Here is a 24,439-nt window from a genome sequence, read left to right as displayed (position 1 = left end):
GATGCATTTCAGAGGTTCAGTCCTCCTTCCTCAGAATGGCATACCCTTTCCTCTGCACAAGTTTTGATCAATCTCCCCTAATTCAATCAGTGGCCACAGTGGTGTCCCCCCACTGATTGGCTCTGTTATACCAGGGTTGGCGCAAGATTGAGTAAGAGACAAATTATTATTTTTTTTAAATTAATAAATAAACCAACAAAACATTTTTTTCCCCCAAACAACCCCTTTAACATCCGTCTACTCTCAACATGACAAAATAAAATATAGCAGCTTTATGGTCTATTCACACGTACAATATTCGCAGATTTGATGCGGAGATATGATGTGCAGGATTTTCTGCTGCAGATTTCAATTTAAGCTAAATGACTAAGCACAGCTTCTTATCCTCAGCATCAAATCTGCGCAGAATACTGTACGTGTGACTAGACCCTTAATATAAATAATTCATACTGGAATGATGGAATATCAGAATGGAATTGTCATCAAATTATGGATCTGCAGCAGTTTAATGATTCAGAATAATTGATAAGCTTTTTATTACAAATAGCTGCAGTGTTTTTTACAGAATAAGTAGACATTTTTTCCGTACCTGGTTGCAAGCTCTGCACTAAATTCTTGTGGTTTTCGTGTGACCATAATGTTGCATTTCCAACTTCCAAGTCTCTAGTTGTGAGTATGTCAAACCTACAGAAATAATCATTCCCACATATCCTCTTTATGTATTCAGTAAGTGGATCATTGGGATCCTCCTGAACAGAAAAGGTGGGTAAGAAATTGGGGTCATGCTTTTCTTTATAGTTCTCTATCAGCCACCGTGAGTCGTAAGTGAAGAGTGAGCTATCATTGGTCACTGCCCCTGGAATAAACACAACACTTGAATAAGATACAGTGTATTATACATATATATTAAGTTATTTATACATAGTTTACACTGTAAGTTTACCTAGAACATATTATAGGCCATTTTAATTTTAGTTGGGGATATGGCCCAGTCAAAAAAGAACTACAAATAACCTATGAAGGAAATGAATTTGTCATGGGGTAGCTAATCCATTGAAACCAGTAGACAATCTTAAAGCTTGGTTCTCCAAAATCAGCTTGGAAATCAATAACTAACATACTCCGCCGAGCACATGAAATCCTGCCCACCACCCATTAAACTGGCTTTAGTACACAAACGCTTCAAACCCCCCCCCCCCCCCCCCCCCACTTTCTTAAAGGACACCTGCAGTGTTACAAACACTTATCCCCTATCCACAGGATAGGGGATAAGTGTTTGATCGCGGGGGGTCCGAACGCTGGAGCCCCCCGTGATCTCCTGTACGGGGCCGCGGCTCTTCCGTGCAGGGGGCGAGCCAGCCGCAGCATGACGTTGCGGCCGACACGCCCCCTCCATACATCTCTATGGGAGAGGCGGGGAGGCAGCATTCGTGCCTCCCCGCATCCCCCATAAAACTGTATGGGGACAGGGAGGAGACGGGGCGTCACCGTCGACCTCTAGGTCGACGCTACGTGCCTTAGCGCTCACCATGAGCGCTTATGGCGGCGCCCCATTAGGGAGATCGGGGGGAGGTCCCAGCGGTCGGACCCCCCGCGATCAAACACTTATCCCCTATCCTGTGGATAGGGGATACGTGTAATGACGCTGCAGTTGTCCTTTAACCCCTTAAGGACTCAGGGTTTTTCCGTTTTTGCACTTTCGTTTTTTCCTCCTTACCTTTAAAAAATCATAACCCTTTCAATTTTCCACCTAAAAATCCATATTATGGCTTATTTTTTGCGTCACCAATTCTACTTTGCAGTGACATTAGTCATTTTACCCAAAAATGCACGGCGAAACGGAAAAAAAAATCATTGTGCGTCAAAATCGAAAAAAAAAACGCCATTTTGTAACTTTTGGGGGCTTCCGTTTCTACGCAGTGCATATTTCGGTAAAAATTACACCTTATCTTTATTCTGTAGGTCCATACGGTTAAAATGATACCCTACTTATATAGGTTTGATTTTGTCGCACTTCTGGATCATAAAATCATAACTACATGCAGGAAAATTTATACGTTTAAAAATGTCATCTTCTGACCCCTATAACTTTTTTATTTTTCCACGTACAGGGCAGTATGAAGACTCATTTTTTGCGCCGTGATCTGAAGTTTTTATTGGTATGATTTTTGTTTTGATCTGACTTTTTGATCACTTTTTATTCATTTTTTAATGTTATAAAAAGTTACCAAAATACGCTTTTTTGGACTTTGGAATTTTTTTGCGCGTACGCCATTGACCGTACGGCTTAATTAATGATATATTTTTATAGTTCGGACATTTACGCACGCGGCGATATCACATATGTTTATTTTTATTTTTTTTTACACTGTTTTATTTTTCTTATGGGAAAAGGGGGGTGATTCAAACTTTTATTAGGGAAGGGGTTAAATGACCTTTATTAACACTTTTTTTAAACTTTTTTTTTGCAGTGTTATAAGTCTGATCTTTCATCCTGATCACAGGCGTGTATTAACACGCCTGTGATCAGCATTATCGACGCTTGACTGCTCCTGCCTGGATCTCAGGCACGGAGCAGTCATTCGTCGATCGGACACCGAGGAGGCAGGTAAGAGCCCTCCCGGTGTCCGATCAGCTGTTCGGGACGCCGCGATTTCACCGCGGCGGTCCCGAACAGCCCGACTGAGCAGCCGGGATACTTTCAGTTTCACTTTAGAAGCGGCGGTCAGCTTTGACCGCCGCTTCTAAAGGGTTAATACCGCACATCGCCGCGATCGGCGATGTGTGGTATTAGCCGCGGGTCCCGGCCGTTGATTAGCGCCGGGACCCACGCGATATGATGCGGGATCGCGGCGCGATCCCGCTTCATATCGCGGGAGCCGGCGCAGGACGTAAATATACGTCCTGCGTCGTTAAGGGGTTAAGCAACCTCTAAACAGCAAGTTAGAAGAGAATTATCCAACTTAAAGGGGAACTACGGTGGAAAACTTTTTTTTTTTTTTTTTTTTATCAACTGGTGCCAGAAAGTTAAACAGATTTGTAAATTACGTCTTTTAAAAAAATCTTAATCCTTCCAGTACTTATTAGCTGCTGAATATTACAGAGGAAATTATTTTCTTTTTGGAACACAGAGTTCTCTGCTGACATCATGACCACAGTGCTCTCTGCTGACATCTCTGTCCATTTTAAGAACTGTCCAGAGTAAGAGAAAAACCGCATAGAAAACATATGCTGCATTGCACAGTTCCTAAAATGGACAGAGATGTCAGCAGAGAGCACTGTGGTCATGATGTCAGCAAAGAGCACCAGAGTACCCCTTTAAGGTAACCATCTGGACTGAAGAAATAACAGCCTACATGATGCAGTATTACACAATACTTTTATAGATTATTCTCATTTGTGTGCAGTATGCCAGAGAGACACAGGAACAAGTCTAAGGGCCTTTTAGATGGGTAGAGCGCTGCCCAGTGTGATCTAGGGGATTTACACTTGTTTAAAGGATCACTGGATCGTTCATGCTGCCCTTCACTTACATTGCTGTACATGGGAAGATGTGTGGCCAACTAACAGTGATTTTTGTTCTCGTCTGATCTCTTCAGCTTTTCTTTTTGAATTTCTTTCCAGTCTGACCACAGTGCTCTCTGCTGACACTGGAAGGATTAAGATTTTAAAATAGAAGTAACTTACAAATCTGTTTAACTTTCTGGCACCAGTTGATTAGATTTTTTTTTTTCAATGGAGTACCCCTTTAAAAGTGCCATAGGCTGAAAGTTGTAGTTTTACAACAGCTTAAAAGTCACTGTCACTATGGGGCAATTATCAATAGAATAGGCCGATTATTACCCAATGTAAAAGACCCAGAGATCAGACGAGAGCAAAAATAACTGTTAGGCTGGGTTCACATCACGTTTTCTCCCATACGGGAGCGCATACGGCAGGGGGGAGCTAAAACCTCGCGCTCCCGTATGCCTTTCTATGCCCTCCCGTATGTAATTCATTTCAATGAGCCGGCCACAGTGAAACGTTCGGTCCGGTTGGCTCATTTTTGCGCCGTATGCGCTTTTACAATCTGAGTGGGGAAAAAGCGCATACGGCACAAAAATGAGCCGAGGTAGGTCATGTAGATCCTGGCAAATGTAGGTGAGTAGTTTTTGCTGATGTTCACAAAACAGATATTCACTACAGTATAAACTATAAGAACACCTACAAGAATAGGACTATATTGCACAAAAAATCAAGTAACTAGGGAAAGAACAAAACCTACTTGCTAAATCAAATACACCGGACACAGAAAGAGAAAGCAGGGTAAAAGGCATTGGAAAATAGAAGACCATTGAGGGGCATTTATCAAAAGTGAACTTGGTTTTTGGTCACTTTAGATCAAAAAAAGTTTGGGAAAAGTGGAGTCCATGCGCCAAATTTATCAAATGGCGCACGGATGTTGATGAATGCCCATTGAACTGCTCTGATTAAATGTTGCAGAGCAGTGGCGGGCCGTGCGACAATTGTATTAAAAGTCGCACACACCTTAATACAATTGTCGCATGGATTGATAAAGGGCAGGGTTGAATTGGTGACCACTGCACAAATTGTTTAATTTTTATGACCACAAAGTGATCTGATTTAGATCAGAGTAAATGAAATGTTGCAGGAAAAGTTGCACGGGACAAACCTGTGACTTTTCCTGCGACAACTTTAGAAGTAAATAGCTGTCTAAATTGTTTCATAAATTCTGCTCATTGTACCTATGCACACTTTATATAATTTTAATATACATAAAATCTATTTAAGGGTTAGTGCTTCTGTAGTATTTATTTTTTCTTGTGGTATTGTAGCTATGGACCTTTATTGATTAACATCCTTTCATTATCCATTAATCATTTGTTTATTGCTGCAATGTTAGAAATGTAAATATTAGCATTTGATTACATACCAACTCGGGCACTGTGCAATGTACCATCCATTTAGGATATCTACATGGTTATGTATCAATGAATTCTTGTGTTTCTTCACCATTAGTTTTTTTTTATTATTATGTTATATGTGTCAATATTTTTAGGGAAGGGCTACTAAAGTAGACAATACTCACAGTCAGCACCAAACTGGAAAAGCTGTTCTGAAGTTGAATCAGTTGGGAGTACTCTTCCATCCCTGAGTGTAAAATCATCATTTGGATTGTTGTTCATGACTCCCATGAGCCCTTGTGTTTGGTTCATGAACTCCTCCGGCAGAAGGACATTGATACTCAGGAACTTTCCTCGTCCTCTCACTTCCACCCCAGCTCCCGAAGGAAACATAGCCGTCACACGTTTGTTAGCACCATAAAACAGAAATACACCTTACAGAAAAATAGATATGAAATAAAACAGCACATTCATTTATTAATATTAAAAAAATTATATCATATTATGCCTACAGTACAGCTGCTATGCAGATCTATTCTACATGGTTAGATAGTTAGAGACTACAAACTAACCACATGTAGTGTAATTCAGCACTCATACTCCTTTTTATGCATTCTCTTGTTAATAACCTTATATTCGGTAACCCCACAGAATGTTATTGGTGAGGGCTCAGGAGCTAGTTAAAATGTATATAGGAAATGCAATTGGAAAACCTATTATGCCAGAGCCCACTGGACATGATGGTGTCTCTGACATGTATAAACATGGTTTATGATTGTCAAGCTATAAGATAGAAAACTGGTCTAAGTGTGACCTGTGACACTTTATTTTCCATCTACTTCACGTAGCAAATTTCATGGGTAAAACCGATAGAAAGTGATAACTTACTGATTTTAGGATTTTAACTTCTTCATCCTCCTTCAGCTACAATGATTAGTGTATAAAGGATGAGATTGTAAGGGCTCATTCACACTATCTGATCTATACCTGGAGATATCCCCAGGCAGAAATTCTATCGGCAGAACAGGGCCACTCAAAGCAGACGTACCTGCGCATGAACGTCCTTGTACGTCGTCGTCAAGGCAACGTCACTAGTCCGGTGCCTGGCCCGGAGCGGAGAAGAGGGCCTCCCGGTGAAGATGGACAGCCCGGAACGATCGACCCTCCCCACCGGACGGTCCCTGCAGCATAGATGGCCCGGACCAGCTCACCCTTCCTTACCACCAAGGGGAGGTGAGTAGAAAACTAAAGGGGGGGGGGGGGGTCTGGATGATGACGAAGGCCGCAGAGTTCTTCAACCTGCGGACCTCCAGATGTTTCAAAACTACAACTCCCAGCGTGCCCGGACAGCCGATGGTTGTCCGGGCAGGCTGGGAGTTGTAGTTTTGCAAGATTTGGAGGTCCGCAGGTTGAAGACCACTAATGAAGGGACTGACAGGCAGTGATTATGAAGGGGGCGGGATGATGACGGGGTGATGATGACGGGGGTCTGGATGATGACAGGGGGGGATGATGACGGGGTGACGGGGGTGAAAATGACAGGGTGATGATGAGGGGGTGTTAATGACGGGGGTCTGGATGATGACATGGGGGGATGATGTATTTCCCACCCTATGCTTATAGTCGAGTCAATAACTTTTCCTGGGTTTTTGGGGTGAAATTAGGGGCCTCGGCTTATATTCGGGTTGGCTTATTCTGGAGTATATACGGTAACTTTTCAGCTTTCTTGACTTAAATCTGTGTGGACGTATAAAAGTACATATTGAATGAATAGTTTATAGTAGTGGATAAGCTTACCTTTAAGATCTAGCCATGTCCGATTAAAATTTAGAGGTTCTTGGTTTAGAAGAACTTCAAGCATCACTAAGTCTTCTGCTAGACGGACCTCGAGAATATCAGAACTCCCTTCTTGCATTGCCACAGAGGAGAATCCAGTGACTGAAGTTGTAGAACCTTCAGTAAGGAAAAGTACATAGCATGTGATTTTTTTTTTTTTATTCTTTTGGCTATCCATTAGTTCCGTTAATGAAGGTTTCCCAGAAACAACATGTGATACTGTATGGTTTTGATAACTTGAGCCACCCTCATTGGGCCTCATTTACTAAGATTTTTCCAAGTAGATTTTGTAGGGTTTTTTGTGTTGCATGTATCGTGTGCCAGAATATGTGACAAAAAATCCAAAAAACCCTACTTACTCTACACTTTACTCAGAAAACCCTACAAAAGGGGTGTGGTCATCAGGGAAAAGGGGGATGTCTCCAAAGAAAAACTACCAATTTACCAAGCTTTCCACATAAAATGTGGTGGATTTGAGCTTTGGAAAACTTGACAGCTCATAAAAATCTAAATGTAGAAAAAAATCACCAAATACAAGAAACAATAGTAAATACCATGGAGAAATACCTGTCGGAAACAAAAGCCCAGAAAGAAAACAACACCCCACTCTTAGTAAATAAGTAGTGATGAGCGGCAGGGGCCATATTCAAATTCACAATATTTCACGAATATATGGACGAATATTCGTACTATGTTCACGAAATTCGCATATTCGCTATGTTCGTTCCCTTTTTCTTCCAAGTGGAAACACGTAATGAAATTCGCATAGTGCACATGCACGATTATATCTTTCTCTTAAAAGAAGGGGGGATGATCACCTTTTTTATTTTTACACAGTACACATCATTGTTGTGACGTGTAATGTGAAGAAAAAAAAGGAATATTCATCATTACGAATATATGAATATAGCGCTATATTCTAAATATTTGTGAAATCGCAAAATGTTGATATTCGCGGTAAGAATTTGCATTTCAAATATTTGCACTCAACACTATAAATGAGGCCCATTGTGTCTTCTGTTTAAATAGGGCAGGGAATACATGCTACTGACCCAGTCAAAGTCTACAAGACTGCAGGAGCAGGAACTGTACTTGATTATCTCCACCATTCCCATACATTCACCACCTATAAGCCTCCTGAGTACACTGAAGTCTATGTACATATCAGCCCTGATTTACTAAGGCTAAGTCTCCACTTATTTAATTTTTTGCAAAACGCAAAGAAAAACGCCAATTCTGCCGCATGGCGTTTTTTGGGTCAAAAAACGCTGCAGCCAGATGTTAGCTGTAAATCAATGAGAAATCGCAAATTTCGAATTACACTTGGCGTTTTTTCACTTTGGCAGTTTTTTAATACTTTTGGCGTTTTTGCACTTTTTCTGCGTTTTTTTCCACTCTTTGGCGTTTTGAAAAAAACGCTGTAGTTCCCTCAAACCGGTGTTTTTTGTCAAAATCGTGGCGTTTTGCTCCAATAGAAGTCTATGGGAGTGAGAAAACGCCAAGAAAAATGCTATGTGGATTTTAACTTTGGCGTTTTTGCAGGCGGTTTTTAATCTTTTTTGGACTTTAGCGATCCAAAAGAGTGATGTAGATGGCTGTTTTTAATAAAATTTCGTAGGGTACCATTAAAAATTTTTTTTCAAAATTATGCAGTAGTGAAGGAAAAAATTGTATCTAACGAAATGTATATTACATAGTTACATAGTTACATAGTTAGTATGGTTGAAAAAAGACATACGTCCATCAAGTCCAACCAGGGGATTGAAGGGAAGGGTGTAAGGGGATAAGGGAAAGGGATGTAGTTTTATAATTCTGCATATGCATTAATGTTATTTTGTTCCAGCAATGTATCTAACCCTGTTTTAAAGCTGTTAATTGTTCCTGCTGTGACCAGTTCCTGAGGTAGACCGTTCCATAAATTCACAGTCCTCACGGTAAAGAAGGCGTGTCACCCCTTTAGACTAAACCTTTTCTTCTCCAGACGGAGGGAGTGCCCCCTCGTCCTTTGGGGGGGTTTAACCTGGAACAGTTTTTCTCCATATTTTTTGTATGGGCCATTTATATACTTATATACGTTTATCATATCCCCCCTTAAACGTCTCTTCTCAAGACTAAACAATTGTAACTCCTTTAATCGCTCCTCATAGCTAAGATGTTCCATGCCCCATATTAGTTTAGTCGCGCGTCTCTGCCCCCTTTCCAACTCCGCAGTGTCCCTTTTATGAACAGGCGACCAAAACTGAACAGCATATTCCAGGTGAGGCCGTACCAATGATTTATAAAGGGGGAGTATTATGTCCCTGTCCCTTGAGTCCATGCCTCTTTTTATACATGACAATATCCTGCCAGCTTTGGAAGCAGCAGCCTGACATTGCATGCTATTCTGTAGTCTGTGATCTACAAGTACACCCAGATCCTTCTCTACCAGTGACTCTGCCAGTTTAATCCCCCCTAAGACATACGACGCATGCAGGTTATTAGTACCCAGATGCATAACTTTACATTTATCCACATTGAACCTCATTTGCCAAGTGGATGCCCAGACACTTAGTCTATCCAAGTCATCTTGTAACTTATGCACATCCTCTATAGACTGTGCCGTGCTACAAAGCTTGGTGTCATCTGCAAAGTTAGAAACAGAGCTGTTAATACCATCCTCTATATCATTGATAAATAAATTAAACAGCAGCGGGCCCAGTACTGAACCTTGGGGTACACCACTAATAACCGGGGACCAATCAGAGTACGAATCATTGACCACCACTCTCTGGGTACGATCCATGAGCCAGTGTTCAATCCAGTTACAAACTAAAGTTTACAAGCCCAAAGACCTTAACTTACCTGTCAGATGTCTATGAGGGACAGTATCAAACGCTTTGGCAAAATCCAGAAACACTATATCCACAGCCATTCCTCTGTCAAGGCTTCTACTCACCTCTTCATAAAAGCAAATTAGATTGGTTTGACAACTTCTATCCTTAGTAAACCCATGCTGGCTATCACTTATAATACTATTATCCCCTATGTATTCCTGTATGTAATCCCTTATAAGTCCTTCAAACAATTTACCCACAATGCACGTTAGACTTACCGGTCTATAATTGCCTGGCGAAGACCTAGAGCCCTTCTTGAAGATTGGTACCACATTAGCCTTGCGCCAGTCCCTTGGCACAATACCAGACACCAGAGAATCTCTAAATATCATGAACAAGGGTACAGATATTACTGAACTTACCTCTCTAAGAACTCTTGGGTGTAGTCCATCCGGCCCTGGAGATTTGCTTACATTTACTTTACTTAACTTACCTTGTACCATCTCTACATTATTATTGTTGAAAAAAAAAACTATTACTTTTTAAACAGGGTTCAATTTATGTGTGCGGGGAAATAAAAATGTAGCCGACAATTATAAAAATGTATTGTGTGTGTTTTTCACTTTTTTGCTTTATTTTAAACATTTTTTTTAGTTAGTACTACTACTCCCAGCATGGAACACACTGTTCCATGATGGGAGTAGTACTACCTGTACTAATAGACAGATCGCCCGCTGCGATCTTTCTGTATAATATATAGATGCGGCTGCTCTTCCATGGTCCCCTGCCCTGACGTATATTTACACTTATTCATATCTCCCACAGAGCTGTGATTGGCCAGATGGTTCCAGCCAATCACAGCTCTCTGTGAGAAATAGGAACATGTGTATATATATGGCCGTGCAGGGGACCATAGGAGAGCGGCCGCTGCATCTATACATTATACAGGAGCATCACAGCGGGGGTCAGGAGTGATACCCGCAGTAATCTTTCCATAACTGCAGGTAATACTACTCCCAACATGGAGCACACTCTGCCTCATGCTGGGAGCTGTCGTACCTGCATTAATAGACAGATCGAAGCGGGTGTCAGAAGTTACACTCGCTGCGATCTGTCTATTAATACAGGTACTACAGCTCCCAGCATGAGGCAGAGTGTGCTCCATGTTGGGAGTAGTAGTCCCTGCTTAAGGACACATCACAGTGGATGTCACTACTGACACCCGATATGATCCTCCTGTCTATAGCAGAGATGGAGCGACTGTATACATCGCTCGCATCCCTGCTCTGCTCTATACTCTGGGCCGGCCGCTCATTCATTCATCTTTTCCTCAGAGCTGTGATTGGCTGCAACCATCCGGCCAATCACAGCTCTGGGTGGGAAATATGATATTTCTGTTGACATCAGTGGCCGGAGTATAGTGCAGAGAGGCGAGCCATGTATAGACCCGCTCGCTTCTCTTCTATATTATGGACGATATATGTCTATAGTACAGGTACTATCACTCCCAGCATGGAACAGTCTGTTCCATGCTGGGAGTAGTAGTACTATATAAAAAATGTTACAAAAAAAAAAAAGTGAAACACACTTTATTAAAAAATAATAAAAAATTGGGTTATAAAATATATACATTGCGTTTAATAAAAAAATTTCCATCACTGCTGCATCCTTTTTTTTTTTTTTTTTTTGGTACCAAAGAAATTTTGGGTACCAAAAAAAAAAAAAAAACGCCAAGGTGCAATTTCCACACAAATGAAAAAAACGCCGGAAAAAACGCAAGAAAAAACGCATGATGACGTCACTTGCACTGGCGATTTTTCAGGCATTTTATTAATCCCTAATAATGCAGTGCAAGAAACCAAGTGGAGACTTAGCCTAGGAGTGAAGTGTAGTTTTCTTTGTGGGTTTTAATGCCCTACAAGTATTTTTCCACGGTATTTACTAAGGTTTCCCTACATTTTGCACTTTTCCCTACGTTTTGCTTGTTTTACACATGTTCTGATCTGTAGGGTTTTCCTCAGCTCAAATCCACCACATTTTCTGTGGAAACCTTAAAGGGGTATTCCAGGAAAAAACTTTTTTTCATACATCAACTGGCTCCAGAAAGATAAACAGATTTGTATATTACTTCTAGTAAAACATCTTAATCCTTCCAATAATTATCAGCTGTTGAAGTTGAGTTGTTCTTTTCTGTCTGGCAACAGTGCTCTCTGCTGACATCTCTGCTTGTCTGAGGAACTGCACAGAGTAGAAGAGGTTTGCTATGGGGATTTGCTTCTACTCTGGACAGTTCCCGAGACACGTGTAATCAGAGAGCACTAAGACAGAAAAGAACAACTCAACTTCAGCAGCTCATAAGTACTGAAAGGATTAAGATTTTTTAATAGAAGTAATTTACAAATCTGTTTAACTTTCTGGAGCCAGTTGATATATATATATATATAATAAAGTTTTTTCCTGGGTAACCCCTTTAATAAATATCTTGGGGGAACGCCCCTTTTCATTTTTTTTTTTTATTATTACGAAGCTACAAGTGAATCTGGTCCTACTGTATAAGTATAAAAAGGAAGAGGATTATTTAAAAAGGAAGAGATGTATCACACTGTAGAATAGGTCACCTCTTCATTCCCTGGTCCAGGTTTGCTATTGCAAATTTGCAATAAATGCATATTTCTACATGACTTGCCCGACATTTATTATGAATTTTAGATACCTTTCAGACACTATTCCACTAAGTAAAAAAAAAAAAAAAAAAAAAAAAAAAGGAGCATGACCTTGGTAAAATGATGTGGCTTTGAGAAAAGGTTGAGTGGCCTGAAATTTTGGCTAAAAATTCTGGTTTGCAGTATGCCAACTAATAGATGGTCTAGACTTAGATAGCCTTCAGATATGACAGATGTATGCCACCTTGATTAATTTGGTGCATTTACTTAGGAGGAATTATTTTTTTTTTTAAATCAACTGGTGAAAGTTAAACAGATTTGTAAACTACTTTTATTTAAAAATCTTAATTCTTCCAGTACTTACCAGCTGCTGTATGCTACAGAGAAAGTTGTATTTCTTTCTGGATTTCTTTTCTGTCTGACCACAGTGCTCTGTGCTGACACCTCTGTCCGTATCAGGAACTGTCCAGAGCAGGAGAGGTTTGCTATGGGGTTTTTTCTCCTGCTCTGGGCAGTTCCTGACATGGACAGAGGTGTCAGCAGAGAGTACTGTGGACAGACAGAAAAGAAATATAAAAAGAAAAGAACTTCCTGTGGAGCATACAGCAGCTGAAAGTACTGGAAGAATTAAGATTTTTTAAATAGAAGTATTTAAAAATCTGTTTAACTTTCTGGCACCAGTTGATTTAAAAAAAAAAATTCCCACCAGAGCACCCCTTTAAGGACTGTCTGTCTAAGTCTGCACTGTCTAAGAGACAGTTTTAGTAAATCCAGACTAGAGATGAGCGAATTTACAGTAAATTCGATTCATCACGAACTTCTCGGCTCGGCAGTTGATGGCTTTTCCTGCATAAATTAGTTCAGCTTTCTGGTGCTCTGGTGGGCTGGAAAAGGTGGATACAGTCCTAGGAAAGAGTCTCCTAGGACTGTATCCACTTTTTCCAGCCCACGGGAACACCTGAAAGCTGAACTCATTTATGCAGGAAAAGTCATCAACTGCCGAGCCGAGAAGTTCGTGACGAATCGAATTTACTGTAAATTCGTTCATCTCTAATCCAGACCACTGACTGTACACAACAGAGATTCTTATTGAGAGGATGCCTATTACTTTTTATTTGGTAGATACCTACCATTTACATGTACAGCAGGTTGTGTCCGACCCTGTATCACAAGTGACTTGTAGCTGGTGTTCACCAGTGTGTATTCTCCTTTGCCTTTAAAAGTGTATTCGACCCCATCAAAGGTAATAAAATGAGGATCTCCAAAAGAAGAAGCTGCCACAGATACAAGTGATATATGTTAATAAATGCTAAGAACAGTTATATTATCTTAACATTATATAGTGTATTATATACAGTGTATACAGTAGTATTGTAGAATATACAGCATGAGTACGTAATACTTGTGTACTCATTATACTGCGCCTGAATATTTGTGTACTCATGACATTGCTCAGTCTTTATAGCAGTGTTTCCCAACCAGTGTGCCTCCAGCTGTTGCAAAACTACAACGCCCAGCATGCCCGGACAGCCATAGGCTGTCCAGGCATGCTAGGAGTTGTAGTTTTGCAACAGCCCGAGGAGCACCGGTTGGGAAACATTGGTTTATTGGGTGAAACCAGTCCATGTAGTTGCACTGACTATCTAATGGACTATGTACTACATGGATTATGCTATTCCCATCACTCAGCATCATTCTTTTCACCCGCATCCTTGGTCATCAGTTAGCTTTTAATACTAGGATATAAAGTTCCCAGCGATATCTATGAATGATGCCAGCATTTGCTTTTATGTGTTGAGTTTGTCGGTTTAAATCAATAGGCTGCTTGCCATATTTCCAAAAATCTCAGGAAAATTACGAGAAAAGTCATTTGTGATGTGTTGAACCATCTGCGTGATACATCTGTAACGTAATATGAAATTTCAGTTTTATTAGCACTAAATGGTTGGAATTTATTACCCACTAAATTTCCATTTCATTATATACATTAAATTTCAACGACAACTGCACGGCATATTTTACTTTCCGCTAAACATGCAATATACTAATTTTACACTAGATGGCGACATGGCTTCAGAAAACCAACTAGCAAGGATTATTCCCCAAATAATGTTGTAAACAAAAGTATCTGGAAGGCAAAATCCGTGCACGTACAGAACTTCTTATTTTGTACATAGAAGCATACTGTATTGTACGCAAGTTCCAAGCCTTAACAATAAAAGGCATATGCATTTGAAAAACTTTAAATATATAGTTCTATCTCAAACACACACACACATATAGACCATATTTGAACTGTTTAAATGTACATGCAACAAATTTCTGCTCTCCTATATGAGCCAGAAGAACATTGAAATCCTGCATTCCTGCCAAGCTAGAACTTTTCTCCTATGCAGCTATGGAACCAACTTGGGTTGTTTTATGCCTATTGCAATAACATCTGTTGTTCCTCCCTTATGGGCTGCAGTTATACACTCATACAATGTTCACATAACTATATATATATATATATATATATATATATATATATATATATATATATATATATATACATAAATTGCCCACTTGTCATATAAGATGCTTATCCAAGGGACAGTTCCATACAGAAAGCTAAATAACAATGCTAGACAGTGCCACCACCAAAATATTATAATATAATAATATACTATCCATACTACGATGAAACAACCATGCAGTGCTAAGTGATCAAATCACTAATCTCCATACATACACGTACTTTACAATAATACAATAATACCATTGTTCCATTCACTGTCTATGGAAATTCCAAACATTGCTGAGTTCAGCACTCGGCAATATTCAGCAGTTCCATAGAGAAGGAATGGAACACAGGGCAAAGATACACGGTGCACACTACTTATCCAGGGATCAGATTTCCTCCATTTTTGTAATCAGTAGGAGGTGCCAGTGGTCATACACCCACTAATCAGCTTGTTATCACTATCCTTTAAGACTCTTTGCGGTCACAATCTTGGGTGCCAGATTATGAAAAACAACCTCTTCAGTAGGGACAGCTTTTTCTTTTTTTTCTTTTTTTTATCTGTCCCTACTTAAGGATTGGGGATATTGATTCTCCAATCTTAATGAATAGTTCATTGCTGTGGCCTTCCTATATGTACTCCTCCCAATGAAAACATAAAAAAAGGAATTCATACATAATGATTTTGATTCAGATAGCCAATATAGTTTTAAAAGTTCTCCTCAATTCTAGATCATACAATGACAATGGCCCTCATTTACTAAGAAAATCGGGTTGTAAGTCTATGTTGCTTTCTTACCCGACTGCTTTTTTCCCCTGGTATTTATTATTATGTCGCATCCTGTTTGTCGCACGTGGGTTTTGTTGGTTTTGGTTTCCAACTCCTCTGAGCTGTCGGGAAAAAATCCACAACAATACAACAAATTCGGGTTGGAAACCTTTATAAATACGTGGGAAAGCTCAGAAATGTCGGGTTACGCCCCTTTTTCGGGTTTGGGAGAATCCACATCGGGTCCGTCGGGAAAAAATGTTGCATCGTGTCGCAGACTGGCGCACGATGTCTGCGACATGACGCAGACAAAGATGCGACAAAAAAACCCGACAAAAGAGGTTGGGTTTAGAATAGTAAATGAGGGCCAATATGTCATCTATAAACCTCCGCCAGTAGATGATCTGGGGGCTCCAGCTGCTATCCTCCTCTCCAGAAATGATGGAACTCTCCTACCAGTCCAGGAGCAAATTAGTATAAGAGGGAGCCATAGAGTTCCCATCACTGTGCTCCTGAGCTGGTGGAAGTACTTGGAATTGTTAAAAAAAAAAAAAAAAAAGTCTAGCAGAAAGAAAACATATTCACTGAGAGTCTTGTACTGGGTACCCCTGGTCTTAAGGAAACATTTGCATGGGGCATTCGTGTGGATCTAGAAAGAGCAAGAGTGTATCTTCCTGGCATGTGGTTCCCATTTCCTTGTACAGTTACCTGTACCTATGCCAAGTTCATACAGACATTTAACTAGGATTATATATATATATATATATATATATATATATATATATATATATATATATATATATATGTCTGGACTATACATGAATGTTTGATTATAAGGAGTTTTAATGACTAATAAAAGTTATGTTTTAGCCAGGATTCATTTCTTTTAATGATAGTATTATGTCTGGCGAATAGACTTGTTGTAAGTTCTGATTTTCATTGAATTTTGTGCACATCTTTTTGTTTGAAATCACAAATAGTGGCCTAGAATCTTTGTATATGCCCTCATCCTTCAGCTCACTAAAATACTCTGTTCTTTTGGACTTTCTTTTGTTCACAATGTATCTGTACTACACTAAGTGAGCAGCGGACTACGCTATATTGGCCATTAGAGAGAAATGGAAACCTGATAGAACAGACCATAATTCTACTTTATACAGGACATTATTGTAAAATCATTCTTTGTTCTTTATTACCAGTATAGTTTTGATATATCATTACTCACCGACTCTTGGGGGCCTGTATGTGCGGCAGTCGCTGGACGGTCTGAGTTCTAAGTAGTACTGGCAGTTATCTGACCATAGACAACAGTAATAGAAGCTGATAACATCATACAGCCAGTGGGAGAACCCAGGTACTCTGGGAGGCTTTCTGTATGGAGGGGATCCCCAGTCATGACCTCTGTCAGGGGTGCTACCCCCTACTGAGTCACTAGTAAGGACCTGGATTCCTCTTTCATCATAGCAGCACTGCTGCCCCGCTGCATACTTAGGACTGGCAAAAGAAAAACAATTAAAAAAAAAATCTCTTACTATTAATATTTCCATATTTATTCAGTATACTTTGAGTCATAATTTTTATTGTAACAGTAACAGGCCAGGTAACCATAGCATTCATCCAAAGAACCACTCAAACCTTTCCCTGCAAAGTACAAGTGGTTGGGTAAGTGTCAAATACCTATTTTAACAAATTTAAACATGTACTTCAGGATGAAATCATCTATTCTTAGACATTTCTACCATGTCATGGTGCTATTGATTTACAGACACTAATAAAATTATTCTGGATTACTGTTTAATACTATGTTTATTGGATTGCTGACAATGCCACTTGTATCTGAATCTGTCAACTCATATTTCTACACTGCTCAAAAAAAAAAATAAAGAGAACACGAAGATAACAAATCTTAGATCTGAATGAATGAACTAATCGTTTGAAATATTTTCGACTTTACATAGTTGAATGTGCTGACAACAAAATGACACAAAAATTATCAATGGAAATCAAATTTATCAACCCATGGAGGTCTGGATATGGAGTCACACTCAAAATCAAAGTGGAAAACCCCACTACAGGCTGATCTAACTAGTAGTGTGTGTGGCCTCCATGTGCCCGTATGACCTCCGTACAATGCCTGGGCATGCTCCTGATGAGGTGGCGGTTGGTCTCCTGAAGGATGTCCTCCCAGACCTGGACTAAAGCATCCGCCAACTCCTGGACAGTCTGTGGTGCAACGTGGCGTTGATGGATGGAGCGAGACATGATGTTCCAGATGTGCTCAATCAGATACAGGTCTGGGGAATGGGCGGGCCAGTCCATAGCATCAATGCCTTCCTCTTGCAGGAACTGCTGACACACTCCAGCCACATGAGGTCTAGCATTGTCTTGCATTAGGAGGAACCCAAGGCAAACCACACCACATATGGTCTCATAAGAGGGTCTTAGCATCTCATCTCGGTACCTAATTGCAGTCAGGCTACCTCTGGCAAGCACATGAAGGGCTGAGCGGGCCCCCCAAAGAAATGCCACCCCACACGATTACTGACCCACCGCCAAACTGGTCATGCTGGAGGATGTTGCAGGCAGCAGAATGTTCTCTACAGTGTCTCCAGACTCTGTCCCGTCTGTCACATGTGCTCAGTGCGAACCTGCTTTCATCTGTGAAGAGCACAGGGTGCCAGTGGCGAATTTGACAATCTTGGTGTTGTCTGCCAAACGTCCTGCACGGTGTTTGGCTGTAAGCACAACCCCCACCTCTGAACGTCGGGCCCTCATACCACCCTCATGGAGTCTGTTTCTGACCGTTTGAGTGGACACATGCACATTTGTGGCCTGCTGGAGGTCATTTTGCAGGGCTCTGGCAGTGCTCCTCCTTGCACTAAGGCAGAGGTAGCAGTCCTGCTGCTGGGTTGTTGTCAATCAGTGTTTCTTCCTGAGTGGACAGTGTGATTTCACAGAAGTGTGATTGACTTGGAGTTACATTGTGTTGTTTAAGTGTTCCTTTTATTTTTTTTGAGCAGTGTAACATGAGATGCCGTCAGATAGGGCTCAGGACAGCAGTATTAAACATATCTTTCTGCCCTCGTTGAAGAGTCAAGGAGGTGGGGCCAAGTTGTTTAAGTGCCGCAGTATTGCTTGTCTCCTGGTTGATTGGCCTACAAGGCTTGGCCTGCAGTGCCAAGCCTTGTCTTTAAATCTCATGCTATGCTGCAGCACTTAAGCAGCTCTGGGGAAAAAATCATAATAAGTTGTGGCAAATCCATCAAAACTGGCAAGGTATGTTTGATGTTCTTGTCACCTGACAGTGTTTGTATATTATAGATATGTGCTGACAGATTCCCTTTAACTGTCTGACCATACAGACTTTGATCTTTGTGAAAACCACTACAATATACAGCCCAAACACAGCTAAAATCACTGCTTGTAGCATTGTGACCTTGACTGATCTGTAACTTTGTTGTGTTAGGCAAGAAGATCTAGTGATAACGTGTTACCTGTATTTTGCAACACAAAACAGACTTTACCCACTAGCTCAGAAGATGGAAGGAAATACAATGTGAATTGTGATCTTTCCTTCATTTACCACACTCCTAACATTGCTTTGCTTCTGCCATAGTTATTACTCCCAATGTAATGTAACTAGGTTTTATAGTGCCTCAAAACCAAATGTAATAAGCTCCACCACCTAATAAAGGCAACTGGAACAGCAGCATAAGAAGCAATCGCTAAATGTATAAATAATAGTGCCATATATCAGATAAATAATAGCATCATATATGAAAAAATTATTGCCCTATATCAGATAAATAATAACATCATATATCAGATAAATAACAGCACTATATATGATAGAACCCACATACAAATGGCACAATTTAGTTCTGGCCCGCATAGCAGCTGCTATGGCTATAGGTATACCCATGCACATATGAGGTTATAGGGAACTGTTAAACATATAGGGAGAAACACATGACCCATAGCCAGAAGGGGGAGACTACTAACATGGATCCCGGCGGCTATTCTCTGATACGCTTCAGCATCTCGGATTAAGTCATAGTATGTCGGGATTGCACTCCCTGCATCTGTTTCTTACTGCCTGTGGTTTGAGGTAGGGCTATTATTCTGTTCTAGCATTTTTCCAATGTGTAAGTGTGTACTTCAGGGGTCTTCACAGGGGTGCGTGTCGTGGTAGACTTGGGACAGAGCTGGAGACCTTTCAGAGTAGCTAAAGGTGACTCCGGGACACCACAGTCCCACAGTGGGGTTTTTGGTTGAACTTGATGGACTCTTGTCTTTACTCCAACCTTACAAATGATGGTACTATGTTACATATGGAAGCACTTAAAGGGGTACTCAAGTGAAAAACTTTTTCTTTTTTTTTTTTATCAACTGGTGCCAGAAAGTTAAACAGATTTGTAAATTACTTCTATTAAAAAATCTTAATCCTTCCAGTACTTATTAGATGCAGAATACTACAGAAGAAATAATTTTCTTTTTGGAACTCAGAGCTCTCTTCGGACATCATGAACACAGTGCTCTCTGCTAACATCTCTGTCCATTTTAAAGGGGTACTCCACTGGAAAACTTTTTTTTTAATCAACTGGCGCCAGAAAGTTAAACAGATTTGTAAATTACTTCTATTAAAAAAAATCTTAATCCTTCCAGTACTTCTTCTTCTGCTGTATGATCCACATGAAGTTCTTTTCTTTTTGAATTTCCTTTCTGCCTGACCACAGTGCTCTCTGCTGACACCTCTGTCCATTTTAGGAACTGTCTAAAGTAGGATCAAATCCCCATAGCAAACCTATTGTCACGTTTCGGCTTACAGGTTGTGGATCCACTGTGTCAGCGAGGGATTGGCGTGGACCGTGCTGGTGGACCGGTTCTAAGTGGCTACTGGTGTTCACCAGAGCCCGCCACAAAGCGGGATGGTCTTGCTGCGGCGGTAGCAACCAGGTCGTATCCACTAGCAACGGCTCAACCTCGCTGACTGCTGAGAAGGCGTGGGACAGAAGGACTAGGCAGAGGCAAGGTCAGACGTAGCAGAAGGTCGGGGCAGGCGGCAAGGTTCGTAGTCAATATGGATAGCAGGAGATCAGGTAACACAGGCTTGGACAACACTAAACGCTTTCACTGGCACAAGGCAAATAGATCCGGCCAGGGAGTGCAGGGGAAGTGATGTGATATACCCAGGGAGCAGGTGGAAGCTAATCAGGCTAATTGGGCCAGGCACCAATCATTGGTGCACTGGCCCTTTAAATCTCAGAGAGCTGGCGCGCGCGCGCCCTAGAGAGCGGAGCCGCGCGCGCCAGCACATGACAGCCGGGGACCGGGACGGGTAAGTGACTTGGGATGCGATTCGCGAGCTGGCGCGTCCCGCTATGCGAATCGCATCCCCGCCGGCAATGTCAGTGCAGCGCTCCCGGTCAGCGGGTCTGACCGGGGCGCTGTAGGGAGAGAGACGCCGTGAGCGCTCCGGGGAGGAGCGGGGATCCGGAGCGCTCGGCGTAGCAGTACCCCCCCCCCTTAGGTCTCCCCCTTTTTTTGTCCGGCAACTGCTTCACACGGGACGAGGACACCGGGAGTGACTGTAGGGTATCCTCAAAGGCAGGCAGTACAGCAGGAGTGGGAATGGGGAGGGAGGGCAGAGGGTGAAGCTTGGCACGGGGCAGGGTGTCACCAGGACGGGGGCCATGAGGAGGCAAGGCACAGTCCAGATAAGCCTTGGGGGGACCAGGTGTAGGAGGAGGCACTGAGGCTTGCCTGACGGGACTGGGAGGGGGGGGAGAGGCATTTCTTGTGGCAAGCAGAGTCCCAGTTCTTGATCTCCCCGGTGGTCCAGTCAAGGGTGGGAGAATGAAGCTGGAGCCATGGCAGACCGAGGAGGACCTCAGAGGTGCAGTTGGGAAGGACGAAAAATTCAATCATTTCGTGATGGGGTCCAATGCACATTGAGAGGGGTTTTGTGCGGTAACGCACAGTGCAATCCAATCTAACTCCGTTGACCGCGGAAATGTAGAGCGGCTTGACGAGACGGGTCACCGGGATGCAGAATTTATTCACCAAAGAATCCAGAATAAAATTCCCAGAGGCACCAGAGTCCAAGCAGGCCACGGCTGAGAGGGAGGAGTTGGCAGAAGGAGAAATCCGCACGGGCACCGTGAGACGTGGAGAAGCAGACTTCGAACCAAGAGACGCCACACCCACGTGAGCTGGGTGCGTGCGTGTGTTTCCTAGACGTGGAGGACGAATAGGGCAATCCACCAAGAAATGTTCGGTACTGGCACAGTACAGACAAAGATTTTCTTCCCTACGGCGATTCCTCTCTTCCTGGGTCAGGCGAGACCGATCCACTTGCATGGCCTCCTCGGCGGGAGGCCCAGGCGTAGATTGCAAAGGATACTGTGGGAGAGGTGCCCAGAGATCTAGGTCTTTTTCCTGGCGGAGCTCCTGGTGTCTCTCAGAAAAACGCATGTCAATGCGGGTGGCCAAATGGATAAGTTCTTGTAGGTTGGCAGGAATCTCTCGTGCGGCCAGCACATCCTTGATGTTACTGGATAGGCCTTTTTTTAAGATCACGCAGAGAGCCTCGTTATTCCAAGATAATTCGGAAGCGAGAGTACGAAATTGGATGGCGTACTCGCCTACTGAAGAATTACCCTGGACCAGGTTCAGCAGGGCAGTCTCAGCAGAAGAAGCTCGGGCTGGTTCCTCGAAGACACTACGGACTTCAGCGAAGAAGGACTGGACTGTGGCTGTGGCAGGATCATTGCGGTCCCAGAGCGGTGTGGCCCAAGACAAGGCCTTTCCTGAAAGAAGGCTCACTACGAACGCCACCTTAGACCGTTCTGTAGGAAACAAGTCCGACAACATCTCCATATGCAGGGAACATTGAGACAAAAATCCACGGCAGAGTCTAGAGTCCCCATCAAATTTGTCCGGCAGGGACAAGCGGAGGTTAGGAGCGGCCACTCGCTGCGGAGGAGGTGCAGGAGCTGGCGGAGGAGATGGTTGCTGCTGTAGCAGAGGCAGAAGTTGCTGTAACGTGGCGGTCAACTGCGACAGCTGCTGTCCTTGTTGGGCAATCTGCTGCGATTGCTGAGCGACCACCGTGGTAAGGTCAGCGAGACTTGGCAGCGGCACCTCAGCGGGATCCATGGCCGGATCTACTGTCACGATTCGGCTTACAGGTTGTGGATCCACTGTGTCAGCGAGGGATTGGCGAGGACCGTGCTGGTGGACCGGTTCTAAGTGGCTACTGGTGTTCACCAGAGCCCGCCGCAAAGCGGGATGGTCTTACTGCGGCGGTAGCAACCAGGTCGTATCCACTAGCAACGGCTCAACCTCGCTGACTGCTGAGAAGGCGTGGGACAGAAGGACTAGGCAGAGGCAAGGTCAGACGTAGCAGAAGGTCGGGGCAGGCGGCAAGGTTCGTAGTCAATATGGATAGCAGGAGATCAGGTAACACAGGCTTGGACAACACTAAACGCTTTCACTGGCACAAGGCAACAAGATCCGGCCAGGAAGTGCAGGGGAAGTGATGTGATATAGCCAGGGAGCAGGTGGAAGCTAATCAGGCTAATTGGGCCAGGCACCAATCATTGGTGCACTGGCCCTTTAAATCTCAGAGGCTGGCGCGCGAGCGCCCCAGAGAGCGGAGCCGCGCGCGCCAGCACATGACAGCCGGGGACCGGGACGGGTAACTGACTTGGGATGCGATTCGCGAGCGGGCGCGACCCGCTATGCGAATCGCATCCCCACCGGCAATGTCAGTGCAGCGCTCCCGGTCAGCGGGTCTGACCGGGGCGCTGCAGGGAGAGAAACGCCGTGAGCGCTCCGGGGAGGAGCGGGGACCTGGAGCGCTCGGCGTAACACCTATCTTGCTCTGGACAGTTCCTAAAATGGACAGAGGTGTCAGCAGAGAGCACTGTGGTCAGGCAGAAAGGAAATTCAAAAAGAAAAGAACTTCCTGCGGATCATAAGAGCAGCTGATAAGTACTGGAAGGATTAAGATTTTTTAATAGAAGTAATTTACAAATCTGTTTAATTTTCTGGCACCAGTTTATTTAAAAAAAAATCCAGTGGAGTACCCCTTTAACCCCTTAAGGACTCAGCCCATTTGGGCCTTAACCCCTTAAGGACTCAGCCCATTTTGGCCTTAAGGACTCTTTAATTTTTACATTTTCATTTTTTACTCCTCGCCTTCTAAAAATCATAACTCTTTTATATTTCCATCCACAGACTAGTATGAGGGCTTGTTTTTTGCGCGACCAGTTGTCCTTTGTACTGACATAACTCATTATATCATAAAATGTATGGCGCAACCAAAAAACACTATTTTTGTGTGGAAATTAAAAAGAAAAAAAGCAATTTTGCAAATTTTGGAAGGTTTCGTTTTCATGCCGTACAATTTATGGTAAAACTGACATGTGTTCTTTATTCTGAGGGTCAATACAATTAAAATGATACCCATTATTACATACTTATCTATTATTGTTGTGCTTAAAAAAAATCACAAACTTTTTAACCAAATTAGTACGTTTATAATCCCTTTATTTTGATGACCTCTAACTTTTTTATTTTTCCGTATAAGCGGCGGTATGGGGGCTCATGTTTTGCGCCATGATCTGTACTTTTTCTTGATTCCACATTTGCATATAAAAAACTTTTAATACATTTTTATAATTTTTTTTTTAATAAAATGTATTAAAAAAGTTGCAATTTTGGATTTTTTTTTCGTCCACGCCGTTCACCGTACGGGATCATTAACATTTTATTTTAATAGTTCGGACATTTACGCACGCGGCGATACCAAATATGTCTATAAAATTAATTTTTTACGCTTTTTGGGGGTAAAATAGGAAAAAACTAACGTTTTACTTTTTTATTGGGGGAGGGGATTTTTCACTTTTTTTTACTTTTACTTTTACATTTTTTTACATTTTTTTTTTTAC

General features: G+C 42.3%; 1 protein-coding gene across 1 annotated transcript in view; it reads right to left on the bottom strand.

Annotated features, from left to right (window-relative positions):
- The window catches only part of SUSD2 (sushi domain containing 2), a 288,175-nt gene that overhangs the window by 104,302 nt on the left and 159,434 nt on the right, over positions 1-24,439 (bottom strand). Inside the window, exons 21-25 of the mRNA XM_056537221.1 lie at positions 16,711-16,979; positions 13,347-13,490; positions 6,702-6,857; positions 5,090-5,338; positions 590-856 (exon numbers count right to left, since the gene is read on the bottom strand). Coding sequence (XP_056393196.1) covers positions 590-856; positions 5,090-5,338; positions 6,702-6,857; positions 13,347-13,490; positions 16,711-16,979 — 1,085 coding nt within the window. The remainder of the gene's footprint in view (positions 1-589; positions 857-5,089; positions 5,339-6,701; positions 6,858-13,346; positions 13,491-16,710; positions 16,980-24,439) is intronic.

Source organism: Hyla sarda, chromosome 1 (assembly GCF_029499605.1).
Source record: "Hyla sarda isolate aHylSar1 chromosome 1, aHylSar1.hap1, whole genome shotgun sequence".
Lineage (NCBI taxonomy): Eukaryota > Metazoa > Chordata > Amphibia > Anura > Hylidae > Hyla > Hyla sarda.
This window is presented reverse-complemented; position numbering and strand designations above follow the sequence as displayed.